Genomic DNA, 23,162 nt, shown 5'->3' with positions numbered 1-23,162 from the left:
CATTGTCATGTTCAAGAAACCAGTCTGAGATGATTCCAGCTTTATGACATGGCATTGCATTATCCTGCTGAAAGTAGCCATCAGATGTTGGGTACATTGTGGCCATAAAGGGATGGACATGGTCAGCAACAATACTCAGGTAGGCTTTGGCGTTGCAACGATGCTCAATTGGTACCAAGGGGCCCAAAGAGTGCCAAGAAAATATTCCCCACACCATGACACCACCACCACCAGCCTGAACCGTTGATACAAGGCAGGATGGATCCATGCTTTCATGTTGTTGACGCCAAATTCTGACCCTACCATGCGAATGTCGCAGCAGAAATCGAGACTCATCAGACCAGGCAACGTTTTTCCAATCTTCAATTGTCCAATTTCGATGAGCTTGTGCAAATTGTAGCCTCAGTTTCCTGTTCTTAGCTGAAAGGAGTGGCACCCGGTGTGGTCTTCTGCTGCTGTAGCCCATCTGCCTCAAAGTTGGACGTACTGTGCGGCGTTCAGAGATGCTCTTCTGGCTACCTTGGTTGTAACGGGTGGCTATTTGAGTCACTGTTGCCTTTCTATCAGCTCGAACCAGTCTGGCCATTCTCCTCTGACCTCTGGCATCAACAACGCATTTCCGCCCACAGAACTGCCGCTCACTGGATGTTTTTTCTTTTTCGGACCATTCTCTGTAAACCCTAGAGATGGTTGTGCGTGAAAATCCCAGTAGATCAGCAGTTTCTGAAATACTCAGACCAGCCCTTCTGGCACCAACAACCATGCCACGTTCAAAGGCACTCAAATCACCTTTCTTCCCCATACTGATGCTCGGTTTGAACTGCAGGAGATTGTCTTGACCATGTCTACATGCCTAAATGCACTGAGTTGCCGCCATGTGATTGGCTGATTAGAAATTAAGTGTTAACGAGCAGTTGCACAGGTGTACCTAATAAAGTGGCCGGTGAGTGTATATGGAACATCTGCAGATCACTACATTCTTGTACTGTGTGGACTGTAACTTATGTAGCGTTCCAGCTGCTGTCCAACTACATGTCCCAGAATACTTATAATACAATAGCATCCAGATCACTTTTTTTTAAAGTACAGATAGAGTTATAATTAAAGGCGTTGTCAATTTCTTCTAGAAACAGCGCCACACCTGTTTATAGGCGGTGTCTCGTATTACAAGCTTGGCCAAATTGAAGTGAAAAGGAATGAGTTGCAATACCATGCACAGCCTGTGAACAGGTGTGGCGCTGTTTTGGAAGAACACAACTATGTTTTTCTAAAACTTGAAGATTCCTTTGACCGCTGACTATTATAAAATAATATCCCTATCTAGAACATATAAGGCTATTAACCCTTTGCTAGATACAAAATACAATAAAATATATAAGAATATCCATCTCCTATAATATTGCTTTTAATAAATAGTCCGTTGCGTCCCTACAGTGCAGCGTCAGGTCTCCTTCACCCTGAAGTTAAAGGCACAGGAATAGGAATCTTTTTCTTTGCGGTTCCTCTCAAGGAGTCCTCAAGGAGGTGCTGTTGATGTCTTTAAGAGAACTTTCTGTGACATTTGCCGCCAACAGTATATGAGTGGGATGAATGATTTCTTCAACCGTGATGTACGTTCCCATGACAAACCCCACAAATCCAATGATGGCGATGGAAAGGTCCTTTACTATGGTGAGCGGGTGCAGGTCCTCCTTGTAGAAGGTGAGGATTTCCACCAACGGGGGTAGGATTAGGGCTAACGAACTGCTGCACACGGCACCCACAAAGGAGATCACTAGGTCAAGACGTGGAATGGACACGGCCATGGCACCTGTAGAGAGAAGAAAGGTGGATTTTAATTGGCGTTAACACTATTGGATAACAAATAGGATACAAACTCAATATATCACAACATGCTAACAAAACCCTTGTCAGTCTGCAATTCATTACACAACCACCGGAGGGGGCACCCATAGACACATACTGTATAATATTAACAGAATGTATGTTGTTTTGAAAAGCTGGTCATCTTCCATCTGGACACATCTGTATAGAATATCTGGTTGTAGGAGAACTTTGCCTAAACACATGACTGTGGGAGCCATGGAAGTCAGAAACAGATACAACTAAGAGAAGGTTGAGCAGAATTTTAAGGCAAATTGTCAATTGATGGGTCACAAAGGTCTTAGGTGTCGCGACTGTCAACCACAGATGAGCATCACTAACCACACCATTTACCCACCTTATGGTGTTCAGTGGTGTCTTCTAAGTCCTGCTGGCTGAGGTTAATGATGTCATCACTGCACTGTAACTGAGGTCAATGACATCACTATGAATGTGCTGAATTGTAACACTGTCAACTACAGAGAAGATGCTGCTAGCTCTCCTAGCTCTCAGGTGCCTTCACTATCCTCTATAGATGAGGATGCTGCTAGCTCTCAGTAGTCTCCACTATCATCTATAGATGATGATGCTGCTAGCTCTCAGTAGTCTCCACTATCATCTATAGATGAGGATGCTCCTAGCTCTCAGTAGTCTCCACTATCATCTATAGATGATGATGCTGCTAGCTCTCAGTAGTCTCCACTATCATCTATAGATGAGGATGCTGCTAGCTCTCAGGTGGCTTCGTTGTCAGCTATAGATGAGGATGCTCCTAGCTCTCAGGTGCCTTCACTATCAACTATAAATGAGGATGCTGCTAGCTCTCAGGTGGCTTCACTGTTGGCTATAGATGAGGATGCTGCTAGCGCTCAGTAGTCTCCACTATCATCTATAGATGAGGATGCTGCTAGCTCTCAGGCGACTTCACTGTCAGCTATAGATGAAGATGCTGCTAGCTCTCAGGTGGCTTCAATGTCAGCTATAGATGAGTATGCTGCTAGCTCTCAGGTGGCTTCAATGTCAGCTATAGATGAGTATGCTGCTAGCACTCAGGTGTCTTCACTGTCAGCTATAGATGAGGATGCTGCTAGCTCTCAGTAGTCTCCACTATAATCTATAGATGAGGATGCTGCTAGCTCTCAGGTGTCTTTGCTATCAGCTATAGATGAGGATGCTGCTAGTTCTCAGTAGTCTCCACTATCATCTATAGATGAGGATGCTGCTAGCTCTCAGGTGGCTTCACTGTCAGTTATAGATGAGGGTGCTGCTAGCTCTCAGGTGGCTTCACTGTCGGCTATACATGAGGATGCTGCTAGCTCTCAGGTGGCTTCACTGTCAGCTATAGATGAGGATGCTGCTAGCTCTCAGGTGGCTTTGCTGCCAGCTATAGATGAGGATGCTGCTAGCTCTCAGGTGTCTTTGCTGCCAGCTATAGATGAGGATGCTGCTAGCTCTCAGGTGTCTTCACTGTTGGCTATAGATGAGGATGCTCCTAGCTCTCAGGTGGCTTTGCTGTCAGCTATAGATGAGGATGCTGCTAGCTCTCAGGTGTCTGCTGTCATCTATAGATGAGGATGTTCTCAGGCGTCTTCACTGTCAGCTATAGATGAGGATGCTCCTAGCTCTCAGGTGTCTTCACTGTTGGCTATAGATGAGGATGCTGCTAGCTCTCAGGTGTCTCCACTATCATCTATAGATGAGGATGCTGCTAGATCTCAGGTGGCTTCACTGTTGGCTATAGATGAGGATGCTGCTAGCTCTCAGTAGTCTCCACTATAATCTATAGATGAGGATGCTGCTAGCTCTCAGGTGTCTTTGCTATCAGCTATAGATGAGGATGCTGCTAGTTCTCAGTAGTCTCCACTATCATCTATAGATGAGGATGCTGCTAGCTCTCAGGTGGCTTCACTGTCAGTTATAGATGAGGGTGCTGCTAGCTCTCAGGTGGCTTCACTGTCGGCTATAGATGAGGATGCTGCTAGCTCTCAGGTGGCTTCACTGTCAGCTATAGATGAGGATGCTGCTAGCTCTCAGGTGTCTTTGCTGCCAGCTATAGATGAGGATGCTGCTAGCTCTCAGGTGTCTTTGCTGTCAGCTATAGATGAGGATGCTGCTAGCTCTCAGGTGTCTTCACTGTTGGCTATAGATGAGGATGCTGCTAGCTCTCAGGTGTCTTCACTGTTGGCTATAGATGAGGATGCTCCTAGCTCTCAGGTGGCTTTGCTGTCAGCTATAGATGAGGATGCTGCTAGCTCTCAGGTGTCTGCTGTCATCTATAGATGAGGATGTTCTCAGGCGTCTTCACTGTCAGCTATAGATGAGGATGCTCCTAGCTCTCAGGTGTCTTCACTGTTGGCTATAGATGAGGATGCTGCTAGATCTCAGGTGGCTTCACTGTTGGCTATAGATGAGGATGCTGCTAGCTCTCAGGTGTCTTTGCTGTCAGCTATAGATGGCTTACATAGATTTCTGCCTTATATTTGTTCTTATTTTTGCCTGTATACTGCTATATACGATTAGAAAACCTTTCTACAATAACTTTAAGCTTCTATCTTACACCACCACTAAACAGCATGCATGTTTAGAATCAATTTAATGCCTGCCATAACCCATCACCAGGGAACCATTAATGGGTTAATATTACAATTTGTCAACATTCCCAATAGCTTTTAACATCTGACTTCTTCCAAACATTGCAGTCTTGGCTTAGAAGGTAGATAGCGCGCCTCGCCAGCCCTGCAGAACATAAGCATTCATAACATTATCTCTCCTCTCTAACATCCATAGTAGCAGCGAGCAGCTGGACTCTATAGAGCACGCTCAGAGAACAGATAACAAGCTGTCAGTGTGCCGGCGCTTCACGAGGATGAAGAGATGTCACATGTTCGGGGGGCCAGCCAGATAATCCGGGGGAAAGACTACTTTGTATGAATATATTATATACAGTATACACAAATTGTATACAAGTACACGGTGGGAATGATAGTCATAAACTGGGATATAGATGTGTCTACACTTACAACCCCTTTTAACCAAATTGAGTTCATGTATCTTCATGGACGCCTATGCCCTATCCATAGGACAGCGATCAGGCAAAATCCCCCTAAAAACTCCTGGTCAATGGAGCGCCAATGTGCTTGGGTGATCAGCTCTCCATTCGCTTCTAAATGGCCGTGGGCGCTGCTGGAGATAACCGTCCTATAACCCTTGATAGACTGTAATTCCCAGTACAACCACTGGGTGATCTCACAAAGACACATATAGCATATCACCTTGTGACACAATATTGTCATCTTGTGACACAAATATCTGGACATGTCCAGCCAAGAGATAAAAGAAAGAAGGATATACAGAGGATAAATACCTGGTCAGTGGGGTTCTGAGCACTGAGACCCCCACGATCTTTAGAACTGGGGGTCCTTTCTCTCTGCCAGGCTGATTGTCACATTACTGGTGGTGGTTGGTGCTCCCATTCACTTGAATGGGAGCACCGGAAAAAGCCAAGTGCTTCGTCCACCACCAATCTTGTCACAGTCAGCCTGGCTGCGGACAGACTAACTAGGCAGTGGAAAAAAAGGCAGGGATCATTAGGGGTCGCAGCATTCAGACCTCCACCGATCAGGAATGTATCCCATATTCTATGGAGAAAAAATAAACACTCTTCAGCGTAAAGAACAAGGAGGTCCCCACAGAGCCCTGATCTCCACATCATCCAGTCTGTCTGGGATGACATGAAGAGAGAGACGGATTGGAGCAAGCCTACATCCACGTAAGATCTGTGCTTAGTTCTCCAAGATGGCGGCGGGAACAACCTCCCTCATGCCAAAGACTAAGTGATAAGGGGTTTAGACGGTGAGGACGACTCAGGCCTGGTAGGTTATGGCGGCCTCTGTAAAGGGCTGCGGAATACGTTGCCACTTTATAAAGAGAAATAGAGAAATAAAATCACAGCACAAGGTATTGAGGACCGCATCAGCGCCCGATGAATCCACGTTCTTTTGCAGGAGAGTTTCTTTCGAAGAAGAAAAAAAGGGACAACCTTGCAGAGCTCGCGGTGACATCTCGAGAATCCCAGCATCGGAGGCTTTAGAGCCGTTCTGGTTTGATAAATGGATGTACATTAAACTTCTCAATGACATTCTCCCGCTTGGCTGTGATAACACTGTAGCAGACGGCAGGCACGCGCGCTTGACAAGGCTTTCCACCGTGTAGAAAATGTCCTGATGGCGAGCAGCCTATAGACAAGACTTCACACAAGCGGGATGTGTGATTTATAGCGGCTAATCACGTCGTGACGGACGAGGCGCTCCGATGCACTGTGATCTCTGCCATCGCAGCATTGTAAGCAGACGAGGCGGCCACCAAATATCAAAGCACACAAACCTCTCCTTACTGCGGAAATAACCATTCGAGAAAATTTATTCTTGGAACTCTGCATTGTGTTATCCCTCCATTACTCCTACTGGTAACGTATGAAGAAATTGACCAGTGGGTACTACCATTACTTTTGTCAATGGGTCTGCTGAAAGGTCCAAAGCAGCGCATGCGCCGTAGAGTCCCGGGTGACACAGGCAGGTGGAGAAACTGTACTGCGCATGTACCAGCAAGAGGGCACACCCAATAAAAATCACAAGGCAGAAACGGTCAATCGAATGTTCAGGGGGAAGCAACGGGTGGAGTTTTTGGGAATGGAGTCTATCCAGAAACACCTCCGCACTGGGGACTCATTTGAATATTCTGCTGATAGACTCCAAATACTTAAGGAAGTCACAGGTTTTTTTTTCTACATTGTCACATCCTAAAAGTCATAACTTGTTTATTCTATTGTCAATTCTCTATGAAGGGCTTGTTTTTTCAGAATGAGTTGTATTTTTTACTGGCACCGTTTTCAGATTTTTTTTTTTATTATTACAAAAAGACCTTTTACGACCTCGAGGATCTTAAGTTCTTCACATCATTTAATAGGTACCACCTACACTGATGTTGGCGCACTTGGGATTTTTTACTCTAGCCCCCTCCATTTCTGAGCAATCAGAGCTGTTAGTTTTGGTGCCTGATATGCTAATGAGTGAGTGGTCTCAGACTGGAGCATAAAAGGGGGGGCGTGAATTCTCTCCGATTGGACAGGGAGCTCTTACCTGCTCCTGCCTTACACCACCCACTTGACAGTACAGAGATTAATTACATATAAGGCAGCAAAACTAATAGCACTGATTGGTCAGGAATGGTGGAGGCCGGAGATAAATCCCAACTGTGCCAGAATCATTGCAGCAGTGACTTTTATATGAGAACTGGAGACAGTGATGGTGACGTTGGTGAAATCTTTAAATGTTCTGGGTAAATTTTGAAAAAAAACTACAATGATTTGCCGGCAGGAGACGGAAACCTGCCGCAAATTTTCAATCCCATTCATTTGAATGGGTTTGAAAAGTCTCCGGCCGTGTGCGCCGGTGAGCGTTTTATTCTCTCCGCCGTGAAACCGTTTTTTTTAAAACCGGACACAGAGTCGGACATGCAGTACTCTGTGTCCGGTTTTAAAAAACGGAGTTCAGGCGTTGGTGTGAACCCAGCGTCTGTTGCAAGCTAAAATGCTCACTTGTGCTTTACTCTTGTGCAGTGCTTGCTGTCCTGATATCACCTGTCTTCTGTGAGACGTCCATCTAGGGACCAAACGTTCCAATATGCATACTAATATGTAGATTATGGGGGGGATTGAACAATAATTGAGGTTGTTTTTCCAAAGTAATTACCACTGTGTTTTTATTCCCCATCTTTCAAATGTAAAACTAAAACAATAAGCTGAGATATTTGCATTTTGCTATTAGCACTAGTGGCGGCCACTGAAGACTGTTAATGTGTATGTGCGGAGATGAAATGAGCGCCGTAATGACGGTGATAGAATATGTCGCAGAATACTGACTTCTTCATTTACTCAGTATATTGCTATGATTGAGTTTTGTTGGGAAATTTTGGCAGCTAGGGACCTGGAAATATGAAGTGGCCAAGAAGTTGTAATGAACGCTGGATCGCCAAAAATCTCTTCATTATGTGAAATATTCTCATTTATTTTTTGAGAGGCCGGACATAGCAAAACGCAAAAAATACTCAATTTCATTGATATTTTTCTTCATCTATTGTATATCGCTAAGTGTTTACAGAAAACTCCTGATATATTAGGTTTGGGAAAACCCAGTAATGCGCTACACGTCACCGTATGTCGCGGTCCAGATCCTGGTATCAAAATTAGACCCAGATATTGGTTTAACCCCTTAAAGGGATTGTCCTGGATAACCTGTTTTTGGTAGGGAGTTCGGGGAAGTTAGTCCAGTTCTGATACTTCAGGGTATTCGTATGGCCAATCGTTGGCCGTTTTGGCTTACGAGAATATATAATGTGTATGGTCATCTTAAAAAACCCTATTGGGTACACATATAGTAGCATATAAAGGGGGTTTCTCACAGAACAAAGTATCCCCTATCCATAGGGTAGGGTACAACTTTCCCATCAGTAGGGGTCCCATCACTTAGATCCTCACTGATTTGGAGAACAGGGGACATTTGTACCCTCTTCTGAATGGAGCAAGTACTGTACGTCACCTATCTCTAGCATTCCCTTGGAAGTGAATGGACAGAGGAGGCATAGGATCAGAGGTCCGTGGCAGGGAATCCGCGCTCATTTGGTATTGAAGAGGAAGTGACAAGACTATGGTGCCCAATGAAGGCTTTTTATTAAAATCAATATCACAACGCTTTTCGGGTTAAACACCGACCCTCACTCAAGTGCAAAAATTACAGGTCCCATCGGGCCAGATGCACTTGAGAAAAGGCCGGTGTTTGGTTCGAAACGCGTCGTGCTATTTTGTATTGATTTCATTTAAAAAAGCCTTCATTGGGCACCACTGGCTTGTCACCTCCTCTTCAATACCAAGTGAGCGCGGATTCCCTGCCACGGACCTCTGGTCTTTTGCCTCCTCTGTCCATTGTTTTTGCAGTCCTCCGGTGTGCAGGTCAAACCGCTGTCACTTGCACCTGGGATCTAGGTCCACCAAGAGATCCAAGGAGTTGTGACCAACTCCCAACCTCATCAGGTGAGAGGCCATCTTGTCTAAGTTAACCCTTCCTTCTTTTGCACCCGTACGGTCGAAATACTACACTTAGTGTGCTTGGTGTCTCTCTTCTTCTATCTCCATTTGAAGTGAATGGAGTGATTCACGTACTTCCCGACCACCACTCCATGCAAAACGGACAGAGGTCCCTCGTTCTCCCGATCAGTGAGCAACCGAGTAGTTGGACCCCCACTAATTTGCAAGTCCTTGCAGATCTGCAATGCACAAACAATACGTCATCATACAATGGGTTCTAAACCAAAACCATTTGGACATGACAATGGCAACTACTGTAGAGGTATATGGGTACTAAAAAAAAGTCTTAATTGTAGGTGGGCCACTTTTTTGAGTACCACCATTTTTAAATATGGAGATCCAGTATATTAACAGTACAACCCTAATACTATTCATCTGATATTCAGCACTTGACGCAATACTTTTGGGTCAACCAGCCAAAGACAAATTTGTATAACATGGCACTTAGAAAAAGTTTTACGAGCCGATACCTAATTTTCCTTTCTTTGGGTGTAGACTTGTTCTATGACATTACGAGACTCAGTTGTAAGGGATCGTGTTTTCTGCACCAGTGGATGAGATAAAAGCCATAAGATTAATTCACAGCTCGTAATTTTCTACAGGAGGACACAGACATAATAAACTAATGTTCCATGCAATCTTCTCAGCATGCCGCCATAAGATTAATAAAACCGTCGTCTCTTCCAGCTCCATCTCCAATTAAGTAGCAATGAAAATAACACGAAATCCAGAGTGACAGAAAACACCTCCTGGAGTAACCTCGATGGAATTGATAAATACAGGGTGGTCAAAATGATGTGAATTACTACAAATCTTGAGTTTGATCTGCTCTTTCGTTGCAGATTTTGCTGCGGTTTTTTGAGCCAAAGACAAGAGTGGCTACAGAAGGAAGGGAAAATATATGGGAATCTTTTATACTTCTACCTTCAGCTCAATCTACTTCTGACTTTGGCTCAAAAAAGTGCAGTAAAATGTGCAACAAAAAAAAGCTGCATTTCCTCAATAAGGGGCCTCAGCCTAAGGCCTGGTTCACATCTGCGCCAGTAATCCGTTCTGGGGAGTCCACATAAGAACCCCCGCGATCGGACTACTGAACGCATTGGCAAGCGGTGTGCAGTGAAAGTACACGGACTCAGACTATAATGGGGTCCGTATGCTTTCTGCACGGTCTCCGCACGGAATATGCGGACAGAAAAGTAGTTCACAAACTAGTTTCCTGTCCACATGACTCGTGCGGAGACCGTGCGGAAAGCACACGGACCCCATTATAGTCTAAGGGGTCCATATGCTTTCATTGTACACCGCTTGCCAATGCGTTCGGTAGTCTGTTCAGGGGGGCCCCATGCGGACCTCCCCAAACAGATTACCGACGCAGAGGTGAACCAGGCCTCAGAGGGGTTTCCCACCTCCTTCTCTCAACAGTTTGCCTGTAGTCTCTTCTTCCCACTTCCTTTATTCTTCAACAAGCTGGTAGTTGGGCTTTGACTGTTTGATGGACAAGACATTATGAAGTAAGTCAGTAGATATAGACAGACATGGACATAGACAGATATAGTAGATATTGTCTTTAACATGAAAGATTGTGTTTTATTATTACTAGAAATCTAATATAGATGCAGGTCACATAATACGTACGGTAAATGTATAATACGTTACACTTGTTTGGAGAGAAAAAAACAAAACAAAACAAAAAAAACTTACATGCTGCCAGGACTTAGAGTGCAACACTTATCTCTGTGTTAATAAACGGAGATAACAGGCACTGAGCAAGCCCACCACTGGAGACCTTATCAGCAAAATGCAATTAGCTTACCTAAGAGTAGGAGATAACAATTCTAAGAGTAAGCAAGATCACCCACCCTAAAATAACATACCAGACCAGGGACCAAAGAAACATAACCTACGGTAGCAGTTTAGCTAGGACCTTTGAAAAAATAGCTTTCTTCTCTATTTATCAGACTGAGTTATGTTGAACACAGAAGTGTATGGAGAGGGAAGGCAGCACTATATTTATTAAGGTAATGCTCTCCAATTTTAATAATAACAAGAAATATTTTACAAGTTTGCGCACTCCTCTCCCCCAAAGGCTTCTGTATCTGAGGTTGGACATGGGTGCTTTTTTTTTTTTTTTTGGAGGTCCACTTTAAATAGAAGCCAGATTGTTTGCACGTTACCACCCAGTGTTTGCCATGAGAATTACCATTTGGTGAGAAATTTTCCCAAAAGAATGACTAACCGCTGAAAATAAGAATGGACTGGGACAATGGCATGAGGATGGCATGCATATAGTATGAGCATAGTCAACAATGGGCCTAACATATTCCAAGAGACCGACTTACTGGTATCACTGGAAAGTTTCTATCTTGCTATGGAAGGTGAACGTTCAGCCCAGTCTGAGGTCTAGGGCACTCTGGATCACGGTTTCATTAAGAACATCTCTATACTTTGCTATTTTCAGCTTTCCTGACCCATCCCTCTGTTCCAACTGCTGAAAAACACCCCCAAAACACAATACTGCTGCTGCCATGCTGCATTGTAGGGTCGGTATTGGGCAGGTGATGAGCAGCGATGGCTGGCATGCTAAAAGTTTCGTCCATCTGTACACAGGATCTTTGGAGCTCAGCTACGTCAGGAGCTCGTAGAGCGACCATTATTAGCAAGGCCCTTACTTAAATAGGTGGGGTGGCCAGTTCTAGGAAGAGTCCTGGTTGTTCCAAACTTTTTCCATTTAAGAATTATGGAGGACATTATCCTCTTGGGAACCTTTACGGCAGCAGAAATTTTTTTTCACACCCATCTCCAGATCTTTGCCTCCACACAAGCCTATCTCTGAGTTCTGCAGGCCATTCATTCCTCCTCATGGCTTGGTTTTTGCTCCAATATACATTACCAGCTGTGAGACCTTATATAAAAAGGGCTGTGTCTTTCCAAATCTTGTCCATCAACTGAATTTACCAGGGGTGGACTCCAACAAGGTGTAGAAACATCTTAAAGATGATCAAGCGAAGTTAGAGACTTCAAAATTTCAAGCGTCAGAGCAAAAGGTCAAAATACCTATGTCTAAGCAAAATTTAAGATTTTCCTTTTTAATAAATTTGCCAAAATTTCTAAAATTCTATTTCCACGTTCTCACTATGGGGTATTGAATGCAGATTCATTGGGAAAAATTTGAAGACCTTAATATAAAATGTGAAAAAGTGAAAGAGTCTGAGGACTTTCAGAAAGCATTGTAAGTAACTGTATGGCATTAGTCGGGGCCGTATAGGAAATTATTCCAGCCTACATGCCAAATAAGGTGTAAAACCAAAGCGTGAACAGAGTCTTAGATGTTGGGACGCGTCAGTATAACAAACACAATTTTCTGCCGCCCTAGTGATGCCAAAAAAATAGTCATCGGAAAATCTGTGTAAAGGTGTTCCTTTAGATAGCTGCTAAGTCTTCCCGTCTCCTGATGATTTTCATCTACTGATCTGCTGGCACGTGGTGTTGGATTCAATGTCGTCCAACATTTCCAGTATCTGAGATGGAGCAGATAAGGCTTGAAGTAGATTTTGAGTAACAGAAAACCAAAGGTGTAAAAGAACTGAAATACTGAATTTAATCCTCAAAAAAATTGGTACTCTAAACCGTTTATTCACTATATTCACTTGTAAGACTCGCACCCCTACACTTAAAGTGACCCTCCAACTAGATGACAGAATATGACTATACATAAGGATTGTCCTATAACATACATGGGGTGGGAGTTGTTCTCCAGCATGGAGGTCACCACAGACAGTGTCCTTCTGTCACCCACCACCTGTACTGGGTCCAGGGGGCTCCCCAGGACAGAGCTGGCCCTTCTGATCAGCCTGTCAAGTCTATTTCTATCCCTGGCTGGTATGCTACTCCCCCAGCAGGTCACTCCAAAGAAGATGGCTGATGCTACAACAGAGTTGAAAAAAGGCCCTAAGAAGTGGCCCCTGGACTCCAAAGGCCCTCAGCCTTCTGCGCAGGTATAGACTGCTGTGGCCCTTTCTGTGCAGCGCCTCCAGGTGATCGGCCTAGTCCTGCTTATTATTGAGGAGCACACCCAGGTACTTATAGATCTTGACTATCTCAATGCCTGTCCTCTGGATTCGGGGCACTCCTCCGCCTACTAAAGTCCACCACCATCTCCTTGGTCTTCCCAGCATTAATCCTGAGGTGGTTCTGCTGACACCATTCTACAAAATCCTGGTTTAAGTCTCTGTACTCCCTGTTGTCTCCTTCAGTGATGAGGCCTACTATAGCAGAGTCATCGGAGTACTTCTATGTAACAGAAATGGGGCAAGAACTGGACCTTGTGGTGCCCCTGTACTACAGATCACACAGACCCGGGCTCTCACATACTAAAGTCGGTTTGTGAGGTAGTCAAGTAACCAATTGAACAGGTGATGGTCCACTCCGACAAGGTCCAGCTTGTCCCACCGTAGCCCTGGGGGAATGGTGTTAAAAGTACTGGAGAAATCAAAGAACATTATTCTCACAGTGTTCCCGGGTTTCTCCAGGTGAGAGAGAGCTCTGTGAAGAAGGTGGATGATGGTGTCATCTACCCCAATGCCCGGCCGATAGGCAAACTGGAGGGGGTCCATAGCAGAACTCACCAAAGGTCGGATATGTGCCAGGACTAGTCTCTCTAGAACCTTCACCATGTGGGATGTCAGTGCTACAGGTCCGTAGCCGTTGAGGTCCTTTGGATGAGGTGCCTTTTTCCACACTTGAGGTATCACTCCCAGCTTCAGGCTCATATTGTACATGTGTGTAATAACTCACACAGCTAGTCTCCGCACATTTTAAGAACTTCCGTGCATATCCCTTCGGGTCCTCCAGCCTTATCCCTTCCTGATTTCCCTACACACTTGAGAATATGTGAAGATCAGATTGTAGCCAGATGGAAGCTGTATGCAAGGGGAACTGGTTGGGTTTGAGCAAGCAGGTGGAATTGGGGCGTTGAATGACGTATCTGTAGACAGATTTTTCTAGTTCCTAAAATCCTGTGATTCCAGCAGCCTCTGCACTATATTATAAGGAGGCAGTCTCTGCTATGTAAAGAAGGTGTTACCATAGAAGTCTAATAAATGGGAATGGATGAGGTGAGGGTAAGCGTAAAGTAAACTTTACTATATCTGCAACGTGGCAGGCAATGATAAGAAGAAAAGATCAACGGCACAAACGGTTGCGACTGTGAAAGGAGAGCTCCACAAAGGTACTGTACATAAGGATCTAAGAGCACTGTGAAGTCTAATTTTTCAACGGGGGTTCACTTTAATGGTTCCGAAATCCACTTTAAACATTTGAAGAGGTTTTCCATTCATATGAGAACTGAAAAATCCATGAAAAACAATAAATGAAAAATGTGAGCCCAAAAAGCAAAGAAACTTCTACACCAAAAGCAAATCACCAGGAGATCCGGCAGGCGATGCCACCAAGTCTGTTTAGAATTTCATAAACTATAATTTGGTATCATCTGGGAATATTCCACAGTAAATTCCGCAGACTGTAAAGTCACAAGAGAAGAAATCTCTTTGGTTTTTATGTTCTTCCATGACGTTTCTTCATCGGAGATGTGTGGAGCTCTCTCAGCATGAAAGCAAGACTTCATAGAATAACATAATAGCTGCGGAAATGTCTTTGCAGCCCAACTCATCACCATTCCAAGAATCGCTGGTGCGGGCGCCGAGTAATGTCATATTTAGAAAACTCAGAAAACTAGGTCACAAGTAATTGCTTTATGAGTGAATAGAAGAGACTACAGGTGTTTTACTAAAATGCAGCAATTTGGCAAATCCCAAATAATTCTGTGCAAAAAAAACAGAGCGAAGAAGACATTGAAGTAAGCCATGTGTTTTCACATACGGTTTAATTAGCTTTAATTCAGCCAAGAATTCTCAAAGCATATGGCGGTGTCTGGTAGGGCTTTTAGAAGTCTCTGAAAAATTCCTGGTCAAGAAACAGAGGACTTGTGCTAACCGATGGAAGGGAGTAGTTGTCTTATCATTCCGCTTGCCGAAAATTCTAACGCAATTCTAATTAAAGAGAATGGTTTCAATTTTGAGCACCTTTTTGTTTGACTCTTTGTTGTGCCACACTATGCCAGGAAGCTGCTGCTAAGCCGAAAGATACAGAATAAGAACAAAAATACACGTGACGAAAATATAGTTTTAATATATCACACATTACGTGTCACACCATACAAAAAAATATTGTGTAAGGTAAAAAAGGAATAGAAAAAGCCAAAGGAAGTACAATATATGGGAGAATTACCAACGGTTAAGGCTAGGTTCAGTGGTGTAACTAGGAATGGCAGGGCCCTGTGGCGAACTTTTGACATGGGCCCCCTCCCCCACAAGAGGGGCACGTGGGCGTGCAGGCTGTATATGAAAAAGAGGGTGACGTGGGGTACAGGGTGGGTATGAACAAGAGGGGGAATGGGGGTGCAAGTTGTGTGCAAGCAAGAAAGGGGAAAGGGGATGCAGAAAGTGTGCAATCATGGGGGGAAAATGGGAGTGCAGGCTGTGTGCAAGCAAGAGGGTGATGTGGAGGGGGAACCCATATTCCTCCACACTTTTGCTCACCCACAGCCTGCACCACCCATTCCCCCTTCTCTCACACACAGCCTGTGCCCCCACATCACCCTCTTTGCTCACACAGCCTGCACGCCCATGTAACCCTCTTGCTCAAACACAGTTTGCACCCCCATTCCCCCTCTTGCTCACAGACAGCCTGCAACCCATTACCCCCCATTGTACATTGACCTGTATAACGCGGATAGCTCCGCCCACACAAAACTGATTATATCTTAGTAGGTTAAAGTACCTTTGATGATGTCATGACATTCATCAAAGGTCCTGTAGCCCACTAGGATAGACACAGCACAAGGTATCAGGGCTTGGGGACAGCGGGCAGGAGATAGAAGGTTCTCCTGCTCACTGTCATCATGCAAGAACCGGGAGGCAGGGGGACCCTGCTTGGGTTCAGTAGTGAAGCCAGAAATTTCTGGCTTCACTACTGTTAAAAGCTGGAGTGTGGAGGGGCAACACGGTGGCTCAGTGTTTAGCACTGCAGCCTTGCAGCACTGGATTCCTGGGTTCAAATCCCACCAGGAATGACATCTGCAAGGAGTTTGTATGTTCTCCCCATGTTTGCGTGGATTTCCTCCCATTCTACAAAAAAAAAAACATACTTAAATGAAAAAGAAAAAAAGGTACATTGTGATCCCTATATGGGGCTCACAATCTACATTAAAAAAAAAAGCTGGAGTGTGGAGGCAGAATGCCGAGCGCTGCCACATCCAACTTCAGACAGTACCCAGGCCTGACATAAATATGGTCCGTTACCTACTGGAGTTATTCCAGCAGGTAACAGCCTATTAAAAAAAAAAATGCAGTGGTAACGACTACCCTCCCCTAATGTCTCGGGTCACGTGGCAGCCGCTAACGCTGCTATCCCGGTAGTTGCACCCATGGCTGGGTTCACACCTGCGCCTGGAATCTGTTCCCCATTCCATTGCTTTTCTCTCCACTTTTTTCTGGTGGGAACCGGATGGACCACATTATAGTCTATTGGGTCCGCAGGGAAATTACTTTTGAAACAGATTGGATTTCCGTTTTTCGGGAAGAAGTGAAACTCACACACAGGTGTGAATCTAGCCAAACATGCCTTGGCAACTTGGCTCTCCTAAATTTTGGTCACTTATCAACAGAATAGGGGATAAATGATTGATTGCTGGGGGCCTGAATGATGGTTCCTCCAGGAAAGGGGACTGAAAGTCTCCCTAAAGCCTCCTCGTGGATGGGGCACCAGTTCACTAGTGTAACTGGCGTTCCATTCACTTCAAATGGTTGCTGGGGCTGTAATCGCAAGCAGTGCCCCGTAGACGTGAATGGAGCGTCAGTCAAACAAGCAAACTGGTGCTCCATTCACAAGAAGGCTTTGGTGGGAACTTTTCTGTGGATTTTCTGCTTCTATTGTACCTATACAGTAGTTGCTAGGATTTTCGTAGGTATAGGTGTCATGCTGTGATTTCCAAAAACGCAGTGTTTTTGAAATCGCAGCATTTCCGCTGCAGATTCTTTTCTGCACTGCATGGTTGGGATTAGCCAGAATGTCATCCACTTTTCAGTTGATGGAATAGGCAGCATTTTTTTTGCCGCAGCCAAAACGCTTCATATTCGCAACGTGGGGCCCTAACCTACTTGATAGAAGGGACCCTTAAATGTAAGGTAATGGCAAAGTATTCTTCTATTTGTTAACCCCAGCAATTAATCTGGCAGTAAATGGTCAATTTCCCTGCAGCGCCACCACAGGAGAAATTAAGTATTACACTTTGCCCATTCAAGTCAACAGGGTGCCTTGTGTACTGCAGGACAAGACAGGTCCTCTCCTTGTAACCCCTCACCACAGAGCCAGGGGGTTTAGGTTATGGAGATGGTTTTGCAAAGAAACAACTTCAAAGTACAAGATCTCAAGAAATTGAGTTAGATTTAGAATCTAGACCCTGAGGATCTACCTTTACACCTGGAGGCTATGCTGCCGATATGTTGGACATAAAGATGTTTGTAATCCCGGTTCTTGTAGTCGTGTGGGTTTAATATCTGCGCTGTGCAGTAAATCCCCAGCTACCGCCGCCGATTAGACTCAGGATAATGCGATAGTAATTACAGGCAAATTAACTCTCGCTGCACACAGTGACTACTGTGACACAGGCAGCTCCATTAGCCCATATCTTTCAAAGACACCGGGATGAATAAAAAAAATTCCGGCATCGCAGAAATTTGGGGAGCTCCAGATGTAAATACAGACGGTTACATGGCGTGATCTGAACTGAATTATATAAAGGCAAATGAGCGATTCCTACCAGATGATATCAGGCTAAATAAACAGGGGTTGGTGGGAAGAGGCTCTTTTGGTCATCCACTAGTGGCGAGCTGATGCTTGGGATATCCTACACTGTCTACCAATAAGTATTTGCACACCTGTAGTCCGAGCGGCCATTACAGTCTCAACCCTCCGGGGCATACTTTCCCCAAGTCCTTGTATTACGGCTAGACATGTAAGTTCTTTCACCGATTTTGGTCGGCTGCTGGACCCCTTAGTTCGGCGATCCAACTCATCCCAGAGGTGCTCGACAGGGTTAAAGTCTGGGCTCTGGGCAGGCCAGTCCAGTCGGTTAACTGGATTGTCACTGTACCAAGCCATGGTAGACCTCGCTACATGACAGCTGGCTTTGTCATCCTGGAAGTAACATTGGTCCGACCCAAAGAACCGTCATAATGTAGGTAGCACACTGTTATCTAAAATAGTGTAATAGGCGTCGGCGTTGAGTTTACCATGCACTGGGACCAATTGTCCTAGTCCATACCAGAAGAAACACCCCCAGACCATAACTCCACCTCCGCAGAACTTTACTGGGTGTCAAAATACTTATTAGTAGACAGTGTACAAGATGTGTCCTAAGCACCCCAAAAACTCTCTCTGATGAGTTTAGGAAAAGACCGTATATTAACTCCTTAATACCCAGAGTTTGCTCCTGCTGTAACTAATAATTCCTGTTCACAGAGCAGCCTTCTGGTTTACAGCCAGAATCGGAGGAAAAGTTTTACCCTTTCAGTTCCACGGCATGTTTAAGTGAGACTCCGCTCTTCCATTGGGTCACCAAGTTTCCCAGAGACTTGACCAGAGCTCGGAACATCTCTGCAGAAAAGCCCCCCTGCTTAGTAAATGTTGCCCTACCATCAGCCCGTGTCCCAAAGACCAAGAGGATATCGTATTAGGATACAGGAGTACGGAACACAAATACACAATAGGAATAAGATAAAGATAAGATGAATACAAGTGGCTTCTCCGTTCTATGCAGCAGAAGTTGTTTCACCTCACTAATGGGTTAACAAGGCTAAATGAAACATATGAACCCCAAAATGATGCCATCTAATAATACAACTCCTCTCACAAAAAATAAGGCTATGTTGAAGGAAAGCTACAAACTGGGCAGTTTTAAGGGGTTAAATATTTTTCGAATCACCCGATCCTGAGTCATTCCGCTTCGCAGATTTAGAACCCGGTAAATTTAGCTTTACCTACAGATATTCCACACTCGCAGGTACATTATATTTGGCATCAATCTGCCGCAGGATTTCTGTGCGTTTCGTTAAATCAACAGAGTCGCATCACATATGGGAACTCAAAAGCTTCCCGCCGTTCTGAAGCGTCGCCGTTGCTGACAGATTAACATATGTTACTATGAGGTTGGCGGAAAAGTGCTTGGGAAGGCAGAACGTTCAGCTTTTCGGGACCTTCAGATATTGTTTCAGGCATGTCAGCAATGCAGGGAAGGAACGCTGTGCTGACTGCTCAACCCCTTGACCTTTTGAGACTGCTTACCAGAGGCGGTGCCGCGACCCTAATTGCCGAATTGCTTCTCCTTGTCGCTTCAGGGTGCAAGGAACAGAATCAAAGAGTAATCCACTCCTCGTCTCCTCCACCTCAACACCTCGCAAAGGGGCTGATTGGCAATTGTTATTCTAGAAGGCCCAACCAGCAACAATTAATTCTGATTTAATGTGTCTGGGCTTGTCCAATTAACGAACGAAGATGAGAACAGCTTGAATTTTTTTTTTCCGGTTTCTTCTTCGGCACAGAATTTGCTTCAAGGGGTTATCCAAGATTCAAAACCTTTCGGATAGGTCATTAATTTGAGACTGGTGGAGGGCTCGGATACACAGGATCTCCAGTCCATCAGCTGTTCTCCGAGCAATATTCAGAGACTACAGTATTTCGAAAAAATTTTAGGCAGGTGGTGTACGGTAAGAATGTTTTTTTAGGAATAGAAGAGTTAATAGTAGTTTTTGGCAGGTTTGGGATTTGGGATTTCTGTAGGCTTGCTCCAATCCTGATGATAATGAGATCAGGGCTATATCATCACTTCTAAGACTCGTTCTACAAAGGGCAAAGGTCACACAAATATTAATGGGATTAGATTTTAATTTTCATCATTTTATGTTTTGATGACAGAAAAAAAATAAACTATTAGGCTAAGGCCCCACGTAGCGGACCGCACCCAAAAAGCATAGTGGGAACAGTGGTGAACCTAGCCTCAGTGCTGCCACAGTGGCCCCTGCAACCTCTATTATGCCCCACAGTTGCCCACCCAACCTCTTATGCCCCATAGTAGCCCACCAATGAACTATTATTATACTCTGGGGTCTTTTCAGACCCCCTGAGTATAGTAATTAGAGACTCAGGGGAGGTGAAGAAACATAATAAACAGTAACTCACCTCTCTGGGATCTGATGTTATTCCAGAACTTTGCGGTAATGTCCCAGATGTGAACTCCCCATGGCCTGTCTTGAGCTAGTTTAGAAAAAAAAGTAAAAAATAAAAAAAAAATGGTAAAATCGCCGCCCCCCTCTGAAAGTGCCGCCTGAGGCGACCGCCTCACCTTGGCTCATTAGAGGTGCGGCTTGGAGTGGGAATAACCGAGACGGAAATGCATGTGGTTTTTCCTGCAGCACTTTTCACATAAAGTCCGCAGAGTTTTCCTTTGGTCTACGGGACCAATGAATGTTTAACACACTTTGGTAAGTGATGATATGGCCCCCACAGAGCCCTGATCTCAACGTCATCCAGTCTGTCTGGGATTACACTTAAGAGACAGATGGATTGGAGCAAGCCTACATTTACAGAAGATCTTGTGTTTAGTTCTCCAAGATGGCGGGAAAAACCTCCCTGCAGAGTTCTTTCAAAAATTTTCAGCAGGTACCAAGAAAAATTGATGGCAGGCAAAGGTCGTGCCAAATATTGATGGGCTTTACATTTTTCTGTTCTTCATTCACTTCATTTAAATTGAGAAAAATAAACTAGTAACCCATGTATCGCTAGAAACACTCTTACGTTGCAGAATTTTTGCCTAATAATTTTGCACAGTACTGTATACATTGATATAAGTCATCATTGGGTGGTATGTGTGGTTGGCTTTCTCTATTGCGCCCATACTACACCCATGTAATTTATTGATGATGTCCCATTTAAAGGGATTCTACCATAAAAAAACTTTTTTTTTTTCTAGGTAACACATCGGAATAGCCTTTAGAAAGGCTATTCGTCTCCTACCTTTGGAAGTGATCTCCGCCGCGCCGTTCGTTTGAAATACCGGTTTGTACCTGTATGCTAATTAATTCTCTCGCAGCGATGGGGGCGTCCCCCAGCGCAGGAGATGCGATGGGGGCGTCCCCATTGCTGCTCGAAAACTGACTCCAGCGCCGCCTCTATCTTCTTCTGCATCCTCCCCTTCCTTCTTCGGCTTGACGTCGGACGCCTGCGCAGTACGCTCTGTTCGGCGAACTTCGCTGAACATACTGCGCATGCCTGCGGCCATAGTGCCGATACCGCAAGTTCCCTGAACAGAGCGTACTGCGCAGGCGTCCGACGTCAAGCCGAAGAAGGAAGGGGAGGATGCAGAAGATCGAGGCGGCGCTGGAGTCGGCTTTCGAGCAGCAATGGAGATGCCCCCATCACATGTTCTGCGCTGGGGGACGCCCCCATTGCTGCGAGAGAACTAATTAGCATACCGGTACAGACCGGTATTTCGAACGAACGGCGCGGTGGAGATCACTTCCAAAGGTAGGAGACGAATAGCCTTTCTAAAGGCTATTCCGACGTGTTACCTAGAAAAAAAAGTTTTTTTAATGGTAGAATCCCTTTAATCCATTTTTACAATCCAGTTGAACCCGAGGGCTTTTTGCCCCCGGGAAAACGGCAGTAACGAAAAATACAGAGAGACAGCGGGGATTATTTTAGCTGATAATATCCTGCGTCAGTCTACAGGAACATGGGTAGATAATGTTATTTATTGGCTTGCCAAGACAAGCCCAACTGCAGCGATATGGAGGAAGAACAAAAGTATGTGACCCCAGGCATTTAACAGCCAATTGAATCCAGTTACCTGAGGCATAATCACTTTTTGAAGACTTGTGAGTCCCGGCTACAATAACTGTGCAATTGAAGTCAATATGCAGCGAGCTGATCAAGGCCCGATCGTACGCGGCACAGAGACTTCATTAATTCAAGAGGATTATTCCCGGCACAACGCTGTCCGAAAATTGCCTATAGTCTGAAACAAAGGACTTTTTTTTTTTCTTATTATTATTTCCATCTGAAAAGGAAGAAAACTCAGGAAGACGATTATGATGCGGCACTTTTTTCCCGTTGATGGAGAGATGAAATTCTGAATGATTAAACATCAGATTTCTCACCGCTGTAGGAAATAAAGTGAATGCATTTCTTCAAGTGTGAAGTATGAATAATTTCTAAAATAATGCATAAGAGATACAGCAGGTGCCGATATCACAAAGGCATTAGCACAACTATTCGAGAAGTAATGCGTTTCAAAGGAAGAGAAGGACACTGTTCCTATGGGTGTCAACAGATGGCATGGCATTGTCGTAGCTTTAAGTCGTATGGTGGAGTCTATGGCAGATGGTCAACAGAGATAGGAGGCTTACTTGTCAGGTTGACGTGGAGAGATGGCAGAATCTTTTGGGGTGTAACGTAAAATATTAAATGGCACTTGGAGTGAGCATCAGAATAGGACTGGAACGGAATCTATATGGTAAGTGTATGTCATCTTTATTAGAGATGAGCGAACAGTAAAATGTCCGAGGTTCGATATTCGTTTTGAGTAGCCCCTCAATATTCGACTACTCGAATCGAACCCTATTATATTCTATGGGGGGAAAATGCTCGTTTCAGGGGTAGGCAACGTTCGATCAAATTATACTTACCAAGTCCACGAGTGAGGGTCGGGCTGGATCCTCCGAGAAGTCTTCTCCTTGCAGTGTCCCCGCGGCGTCTTCCGGCTCTTCATTCACTCTGCCAGGCATCGGGCCTGGGCAGAGCCGACTGCGCATGCCTGCACTACAAGCGGACATTCGCAGTCGGCTCTGCCCAGGCCCGATGCCTGGCAGAGTGAATTCAGAGCTGGAAGACGCCGCGGGGAAGCTGCACGGAGAAGACTTCTAAAGGTAGGAGAAGAACCAGCGTTGATTGGCCGACTGTATAGCATTCGGCCAATCAATGCTGGTTCTACATCGAACTTTTACATTCGAATAGCGAGTGGTACGAGTATTTCGAATACCGTAGT

The 23,162-nt window shown here is 44.8% G+C and overlaps 1 protein-coding gene across 1 annotated transcript in view; it reads right to left on the bottom strand.

Moving 5' to 3' along the window:
* Positions 1 to 1,389: 1,389 nt before the first annotated feature.
* The window catches only part of SLC36A4 (solute carrier family 36 member 4), a 133,515-nt gene continuing 111,742 nt past the window's right edge, over positions 1,390 to 23,162 (bottom strand). The window contains exon 11 of the mRNA XM_075266129.1: positions 1,390 to 1,810. Within this exon, the coding sequence (XP_075122230.1) occupies positions 1,506 to 1,810 (305 nt within the window). The 3' untranslated portion in view covers positions 1,390 to 1,505. The remainder of the gene's footprint in view (positions 1,811 to 23,162) is intronic.

Source organism: Leptodactylus fuscus, chromosome 2, assembly GCF_031893055.1.
Source record: "Leptodactylus fuscus isolate aLepFus1 chromosome 2, aLepFus1.hap2, whole genome shotgun sequence".
NCBI lineage: Eukaryota > Metazoa > Chordata > Amphibia > Anura > Leptodactylidae > Leptodactylus > Leptodactylus fuscus.
Note: the sequence above shows the minus strand (reverse complement) of the source record. Positions and strands in the feature narration are given on the sequence as shown.